Raw genomic sequence first — 9,515 nt, forward strand, 5'->3', positions numbered from 1 at the left:
AAAACCTAGGCCCGGGACCGATTTACTTTTTCATTTTGATGTCGCCAGAGGCCAAAAACACCATCCGTTCGTATAGATTTGAATATTATATATATATATGTCTGTAAACGCGATAACTGGAGTAACTTGTGTTCTATTTTGAAAAAAAATGGTTTTAAGGTGAAGGGTGGGATAAATTTGAATGAGTTCGCGAACCAGCATGAACATACCTTGGAAACGGGGTTTATGTGCTAAAAAGGGGGGTTTGTCATTTTTGACCCATAAAACTAAAAAAATTCACAATTTCTCTTTAGATAATTTTAATGAGCTTAAAAACAAATAATTTAGTACCTATATTTAAGTGTTTTTGTACTGTTATTAGTTATGGAGAAAATTAAAAAAAGAGTATATTAAAATTGCCATGTTATTCTTATAGAAAATGTTGTTAAGTGTTGGAATTTGCTTGTGTATGGATATATTTCGATTAAACTTGGCCAATTTGTTTTATACTAAGCTAATAATACAGTATTTTACTAAAAAAACACACTTTATTAGCCCCCTTAAAGCATAAAACCTTGGTACTCGTTAAACCTAATGTTATTTAATGTTACAAAAAGTGACTAAACATTGAAATAAAATGTCAGTCCGAGAGGCTAGCGTCCCAACACAAATCACGTAATTTATCGGCTCGAAGTGGGACGCTAGCGTCCCGGACGCCAGCCTCTCGGACGCTAGCGTCCTAGTATAATCCTAGCCTTAGGAGTCTGAATGTTTCAGTTACTTGTAACAAGTGACAGCTGTAACAACAACTGGTGAAAACACAATTGAAAATTCCCACACCACTTTTTGTTGGCTGTTTTTTCTAAGAGAAAACCCCTGTTTGGACCAAAAATACAGAATAACTTCAGTACAGCATTTTAGTACAACACATAATGAAAAGAACAACATGCAATTAAGTTATCTAAATAAAAAAATGTTTATATTTTTAAATCTTTCATATTGCTTAGTTTACTAATCATTTAAAAAATTCGTGTCCAGCCTTATGAGAAAACTTTTAACAACTTAAGTATGGAAACACATGAATGGCATGAAGATAGCATATAAGTCTAAATGCCTAATATATAAAGTTTAATTGTTTAGATAATTACAAAAGACTTTGTTCGTCTAAAACCTATTCACAATTGCAACCCGAATTTTGTAGGTTCAAATATCTTCAAAAGCCAAATGTGTTTCTTATTTTACCCTTCAATTCAACTTATGTGATTCCCATGCAAATTATAAGAAACAAATTTTCCCCCCTTATTGAGGAAGGTCAAAGTAAAAACAAGTGTAATTTACAAAAACTTCCTTACATGTAAAAATAAATATATAATTTATCTTTACTGTACTTTTTATTCCCTAAATATTATTGTCCAAATGTATAGGAGTGAGCTATTTACTCACCACCTACTGGTTGCAAGTTTCACAGTTTTGTATGGATTGTGTTACAAGGCTTGCACCAACAGTTTGGAACGGTTATAACTTGACACTTGTGTGAATGATAAACTCTTTGTTAAGTTCGGGTCAGTCAGAACCAATATTGCAAACCGATATTAAGTTGACTGAACAAATTTAAAAGTGAGTTTCAGGCAAAACTGAAGTTAAATATTTTTCTCAATCGAAACAGTTGAAAACTAATACTGTATTGTATTGATTAAAGAGCTACCAATTTTCAACGACTTTAGCAACCGAAACCTCACCAATGTGTGTTTACAACAATTACAAAGTTTGCAACTTACAATCGTTTTTAAGCCAGTTTTTTTGTAAAATAAAACTAATTATGTAAACACTCTAAACGATTGTTGATATTAGTGTGGGCTTCATGGATAAATCTTATAGGATAGTTATTAAGCTAGTTAACTCACAAGGGGTACTCGTTTTATTAATTTAGAAAAGAATAATACAAAATTATCCAGCATTTAATTTTGATCAAATTTTACTGGATTTACTAGCAATAAAACTAGCTTACAGTTGAAATAAAGCATCTTATATTAATCAGTAAATGGTGATGTTTTAATGAAATAAATGTAAAATACAGTACCTAACATGTTTTATATGTTTTCATCCTCTTTTGGTATTTTAGAACACACTTTGTATTTTGCCATTGGAATCACATTAGAAGTCGGCTCTCCATCCCTTCTTTGACTAACACGGTTTCAAAGTTGAGTTATTCAAATTAAAACTTTAACCTTGAGTTTGATACTAAGCGATGACGTTGTGGCTTAAAGTAATTATCTTTTATGTTCAACAACATTCAAATATTGTTTTATTGGGTGATAGCTCTTCAGTTACGTAAACATATTTTACATTTTGACAAGTATTATCATATTTATTCTTGCTAACTTACCAACTTTGTTTATTATCTTCAGTTTTGCAACGGTTTTTACAATTTCGCTACACATACTGTTCATCATAAATTGACACAGTTTAGCAGATAACAAGATAAGGCGTATTACATTAAGCTTAATGTCATTAGAAAATTGTTTATCGTCACTTAATATACATATAATAGACACTGTCACATGAATATAATCGTAGAATTAATTATATTTAGGTTGTTAACAATTTTTGTTTTGGAATTAAAACCAATAAATACTGAAAAAGTTAAATAGTATTTATCCGGAATATGAAGGTAGTTTAACTCAAAAAGTACACAGACAGTAAAAGTAGGGATGGAGGAATTTGTAGTGAACCAATGAGATTAAGTGTTTTTAAATAACTTGCCCTTGTCAACTATGTGAACCACAAAGGTATTTGTGGCTTTTAATTTAGTAATACGTTCAATTACATATAACAAGACCAACCTAAAATTGTACAATTTGTCAATTCAAATAACAGTTTTATTTAAATACGTCATTATAAAAAACGCAAAAATTAAAATTACTAAAGACGATGGTGCAGATAAATCCATTATTATATCAATACATTTTTCTTTAACCAATTAAGCTTTTAAAATATCATGTTTTACAATCATGATTGTACTAGTATTTCTATTTCAATAATTAATATGCAATTGATAACAATAAATATTTCCCATAGGTATTTCAACATTTCAAGGTCTCAAGTGTTTTTGGAATATTCTATGATGATTTGCTTGATGAATAAACACTCATCGTAATATTACCAGTCATGTATTAACAAGAGACACGTTTTACCGACGACGGATCAAACAATGACAGAGTTTAATTATTCGTGACGTCACGTCGTCAACAGCTGATGAGTGTTTGAACATTCAAGTGTTGTGTCAAACGTGTGTGAAACAATTGTGAGAATAATACAACAATTAATCATATGATCCGTGGATCAAACCTATTTTTCATCTACTTATCATCTTCAGATCACCTGGAGAATGTTTTGAGGTTAGTTCCTACCAGTTGATGTAGATGACAATTTGTTCCTAGCTATTTAATAAATTTCAAAATTTCCTTTACCAAATAAAATTGTAAATTAATAAAGTGGAATTTTAAGTGTGGTTTTATAACCCAATATTGAAAATATGCGCTAAATTAAGAGAAATATATATACAATAGAGCATCAACCAGAAACATTCTTATTTCAATATGATAAAAAGCCTACTTGCACTATTAAGAGTCAATCCCTACCGATTTTGGTTCCTAAAAAAACTACTTGTTTATTAGTAAAATAAAGTATACACTTATTATGTTTCATGTTTGCAATTTCCACTTTTTGGTACTGCTTTTATAAACTTAATATGGTTCGTTCATATTTGCCAAAACCTAATTTGTCTATAACATACGAGTACTATCATCAAATACAAATTTTTATTACATTTCTGAAACAGTTTTTTTTTGTGTTTGATTTACTTAATATGTGTGGAGGAGAGTGTGTTTAAAATATTAAGTGTGTTGTATAAACGCTGAACGTGGAACCAACAAAAGAGCACAAAAAACACACAGTTGTGTTTGTCATGGATTATTTCAACTGTGGCAATTCAACGAAAAACAGCTGTTTTACAACAATGGTATAAAAAACATCTTCATCCTCTCTTCCAAACGTTGACTTATTTTACTACGTGACATTCATGTTAAGTACATTAGACCTATCCTTCATACGGTATACTACTACTTCTGAAGTACTTTATTCAGTTACTAGGTAAGTGCCTTTAAGAAATGTAGGTAGTTGAAGAATGTTAAAAAACTTAAGACATTAAATTGATTAATATTTATAAGGATGAGTAAGATATTAATACATTTTTTACAATGCAATGACAGTAGCTAGTTTCAAGATAGGGATTTCTTAAAATGAAGACATAAGGCACATTCGACAATTTGAAACAAATTTCCGCAAACATAAGCTTGGAATTTTACATAATTTCTCAGTTATATTAATTTACAGCATGCCCTATCTTGAAACTAGCTACTGTCATTGCATTGTAAAAAATGTATTAATATCTTACTCATCCTTATAAATTATTAATCAATTTAATGTCTTAAGTTTTTTAAATACAAATACATAATACCGTAAACTGTTAAATCTACAATGTTTCCCCTTCTACCTCTAAGCTAACCCTTATGCAGGCTATGGTAGCAGTGTTTTATAATACAAAGTTCGCTAAGAAAATATATCATTGTATTTTTTCATTAAAAAGATTTTCTAGTGGTAGAATTCATCACTGTGTTTGGTTGATTGACTGAACCTAGCGAGCTGTGTTTCTGTTCATGTCCGATACATTTTGTTTATGTTTTAAAATATTTTTATTTTCCATAGGCCAACCATGTGGACCACAATCGTCGTTCTAGTAGCTGTGTCTGTCACCAACACTGCAGCTCTAAGCCAATGCTCCAAATACCCAGAGATTCCTAAACTTCTAGCAAGTATTGGTGATTGTTACAAGGATGGGAAACCTCCAGTAAATCTTGTGGTAAGTTGTAATGAATTTATGTATGAAACTAAAATTTTTTTTACAAAATAATATGGATACAATGTAACAGTTAAATTATAATAAATGTAAGAGAAAATACTTTTTCCCTCTGAAATTTGTAATTATTCCTTTTGTACAATACAATAATTTTATGTAATGATAAAAGTGATACGTATAAACATGTTTTATATCGTTTTACACCAAATCGTTTAAAGGATTCAATTGCAGGACATTATTGTTTACATCTTCATAATTGGTTTTTTTAAGGATTTTATTACAATATGCCAATTTGAATTTATTCATAGAAATTTATGGGTAAATATGAAATACAACTTATTTGTACTTGTTTAAATACTAATTTGATCATTAATTGTGTCTATTCATTTCCTTTCAGAGTATTTATCATGTCCGTATCGTGTGGTTTCCCGCTCGATATTTTGGTACGAGAAGTATTTGATATAGTTGCAGGCATACTGACAGTCGTAAACTACATACAATATTTGTTGACATTGGTATCATACAAAAGATTATTAAAAGAAACATCAGCATGTAGTAAGAAACTATTTTTGATTTACTATGAACCATGCAATTTAAATAAAATTTTTATTTTATCCTAATTTATTGTTTAATGATTCGGGGAAAGGTTGATAGTTAACATTTGGATTCGTTATTATTAACTATTTAATTCTTATAATATAAAATCAATAATTTTTACAGTGTGTAGGTTTTTATAAACACTATAAAATACAATTCCTTCATTGGTTTAACAGATGCATTATACCACAGCCACCTTTAACTCCAGACCGCGGCCTGGTAGAATTGGCAACGTTGCAAGTAGTGCTGTTTAGCGCCATACGTCCCATAAGCTAACATGGCAGACAGGTGGCGAGGGCCTCTAATTTAATATTGGTAAACAGCACTGCTGACAGTGTTGCCAATTCGAAGGCCGCGGCCTGGAGTTAACAGTGGCTGTGATTATACACGTCATAGCAGTTAAAATGCATTCAATAGTGTGTACTATTTACAGGGTTACAACAAAGAGGTTACTCTAAACTACATTTCTAAGGACATTCTGCCAGCAAATGTATCTTGTGTAAAAGGCAGTCAACAACCAGGAAAAGGCTTGGTGGATTTCTTTTTATCTGATGGAAGGTAACATTACCAAACATAATGAGTATGACCATTATAAAACAGAGATGTGTGGTGTAGTATATAGGGCGTAAAGTCACTCTTTTCGACAGGAACTCAAGTTAAATGACTGAGTAAAAGGATGGAAAATAAGCGAGAGTAGAAAATACACTTTAAGCCTGTACAATCAGCTCTTTTCCATTTTAATCCACCATTTCTGAGGTTAAATAATTCAAAAATTAAATTGTTTGGTACTGTTTAGTGTAGCCTACCTTCGTAAGATAGCTCAAAAAATGGACCACTATTTTGATAATATAAAAAAACAGTTCTTGCCATTTTATGGGATGTAGATTAAATATGTATCATATATCCAACACATTGTATAATTAATTAGGGGTTTTCTCAAAATTAATGGATTATTTTCATAATTGTTCAAATTCTGCCAATACTTAAAAAATGATGAGTTTTTTCTGGATTGTTTACGATATTCTAAAAATATGTGTGTAGAGATGTACAGGGTGTTTTTTTAAAAACTTGCATCTTTATTTATGTAAAAACCGCAATAGATAGAAATATGCAGTTTGCGGGAATCATCTATTGACGTAGGGGGACCAATTGTTTTGAATTCAACGTTACATTCACATTCCCCCCCTTTCCCCCCCTGCCCCCAACTTATTTTTTTTAAATAGCAAGGTACCCCTTGTGACATATCAAATAAAAGAGCATAAAAAAATAAAATGTTTGATGAAAAAAAATTGAAAATCGGTTCATAAATTTGTGAGATATTCCCCCCCTCACCCCCCCGGAACTTATTTTTTTTTTAATAGCAAAGTACCCCTTGTGACATATCAAATGAAAGAGCATGAAAAAAGAAAATTTTTGGTGAAAAAAAAATTTTAAATTGGCTTATGAATTTGTGAGATAATCACCCCCCTTTTCTTCTACCCATAACTTGTTTTTTAATAGCAAGGTACCCGCCCTTGTGACATATCAAATGAAAAATAAATTTCGCCAAAATTTTTCTTTTTTCATGCTCTTTCATTTGATATGTCACAAGGGGTACTTTGCTATTAAAAAAAATTAAGTTCCGGGGGGGTGAGGGGGGGAATATCTCACAAATTTATGAACCGATTTTCAATTTTTTTTCGTCAAACATTTTCTTTTTTCATGCTCTTTTATTTGATATGTCACAAGGGGTACCTTGCTATTTAAAAAAATAAAGTTGGGGGCAGGGGGGGAAAGGGGGGGAATGTGAATGTAACGTTGAATTCAAAACAATTGGTCCCCCTACGTCAATAGATGATTCCCACAAACTGCATATTTCTATCTATTGCGGTTTTTACATAAATAAAGATGCAAGTTTTTAAAAAAACACCCTGTATATATGATATATTTCTCCTTTTTTAATGAATATGAAAGTTAATAACCTAAAATAACGTTTTATTTGATAATTTATTTAAAATACCAACTGTACATAGAAAAAATAGAGATTTATATAAACCCTATTTAATGTTCCAGTCAAGCGCATGTTACCTACAAACAGCAAGTAAATGGAAACAAAATCGTAGAATTCGGTAATTATCTTATGAATATTATTTAGGTTTATGTTGTTATGTGCTAATTACACCAAGAGCTACTTACTGAGCACTAAATTGTGGTATGACATCCTAGATTTAGCATCTGATATTATTGTTCTTAAATACAGTTAGAGAAACTAGTCTAATTTAATGTTGAAAACTCATGAACTAAACAAATCTTTAATAATGGTTTAAACGATCATACTCCACGAATTATACAGTTTGATCTTTAAGTAACATACATTATTAATTAATCTAACTATTCGTATACCTACTTTTACATGCTTTCCTTATCTTATGACCTCTAAATCCTTAAAGAACAGTTTTTCGTAAGGGTAGATAAAAAGTACAAAATTACCTTTGTTGGGTACAATTTACAATGAGTGTACAAAAGCTGACATAATGCTGCCATCATCCTTGGAGGTTAATGAAATTGTAGGTACTCAGAGTTTACTCATGTCCAAGGAAATTTTAATGAAAGCCTTTAGTTTCTCTACATGGATGAAGTATTATTGAAAATTTTCAACAGTAATGCAATTAAATAAAATGTTCAAAAAACAGTGTAAACGCACCCATCTGTTAAGAATGTAATCCTGATTACAAATGTCCTTTTGTAGTCTAAATTTTAATATTATGTGTGTTTATTAAAATAATTTACTATAGTGTTGGAAACATAATACCGCTATCCTATTGTTATTATTGATATATGACAGTTATTTTTTTTTATAACAGCCTGCATATTTTTACATAGCATTAACTTAATTATATTTATAATTAATACTAATACATGTTTTTACCTTTTTAGATTCGAGCAATATACAATACGATATTTTTCCCATCCGCAATGAATTCTGTTACTCATACTACAGATGCATTGTTTCTGAAGGTAAAAAATTCTCTTCTTTACATTAAATTCATTATATCCAGACTTTTTCAGGGTTAACTTGTAAAAGAAAGTTAAAGCCTTATGAAACGTTATTCTTTATCTCTATAATAATACAGCCATTTAATACATGCCTTGATAGTGAAAAAAAAAATTAATTTGAGTTATACAGGGTCTCCCGTAAGTATACAGCCAAACACCAGAAAATGGTTTTACGGATAAAAAAACGAAAATTAAAAAATAAATTTCAAAACATGTCCCAGTAATGAGATATAGCCTTTGTAATTTTTAGTATTTTTAATCTTAGAACCTCTTAATATATTTGCAATTTGGTGTGTGTGTGTTTTTTTTTATCCAAGGAAGATATTTAAGTAAAGATAATCTAAAACAAATAATTGTTTGTTTCGAAATGGCGTTCAATTGAATTTTTATAACTTAAATTACCGAAAGATGGCTAATTCTATGAAGGAATCAGTGAATGTCTTGTTCGGCTAAGGATTAAATAATATTTTATATTTATTTTTTATTTTAATGATTACTTGTTTGCAGGAGTTGAGGGCACAGGTGAACCAATGCTGGCATTATATATAAAATGTGATTACCAAAACGATCCAAGGGCCAAAAAGGAAATTGATACATTTTTCAGATGTGCGAAAAAGTTAAACGTACATAACCTAGTCAAAATGACGCCCTGCACGTGCAAAAGTGAGAAGAACTAACATTGACTTTTCAAATAAAGCTATCGAATCAGTCATTCCTTTGAGTAAAAGGGTTTTTCCTGTTGCATAAATACTTTTTTCATACACCTTGGTGCTAAGGTATCACTGATTCCTGATTGCGCAGAAAATTATTCAATTTCTCAAGCGTTTTAAATAGTTATTCTGAGTAGCTATTAGGTATCTGGAAACACTGATAGATATCAGGTAAAGAATTGATACAAACTTCCATTCATTTGAAAATGTACCTGTATAGCAACATTTTATTACAGGTTAACTAATATTTAAAGTTGTCCGTCACTAATAATACA

General features: G+C 30.4%; 1 protein-coding gene across 1 annotated transcript; it reads left to right on the forward strand.

The window, feature by feature from the left end:
- Positions 1-4,000: 4,000 nt before the first annotated feature.
- LOC128993616 (uncharacterized) lies at positions 4,001-9,253 on the forward strand. Its single transcript, XM_054417620.1, has 6 exons — positions 4,001-4,131; positions 4,747-4,900; positions 5,928-6,052; positions 7,547-7,602; positions 8,411-8,491; positions 9,038-9,253. Exons 1-6 carry the CDS (start codon positions 4,061-4,063, stop codon positions 9,205-9,207), a joined length of 657 nt encoding a protein of 218 aa, XP_054273595.1. The 5' UTR covers positions 4,001-4,060; the 3' UTR covers positions 9,208-9,253.
- Positions 9,254-9,515: the final 262 nt, after the last annotated feature.

The sequence above is a fragment of the Macrosteles quadrilineatus genome, unplaced genomic scaffold (genome assembly GCF_028750875.1).
Source record: "Macrosteles quadrilineatus isolate MER2022 unplaced genomic scaffold, UCM_ALF_1.0 Scaffold_4__1_contigs__length_99947679, whole genome shotgun sequence".
Classification (NCBI taxonomy): Eukaryota; Metazoa; Arthropoda; class Insecta; order Hemiptera; family Cicadellidae; genus Macrosteles; species Macrosteles quadrilineatus.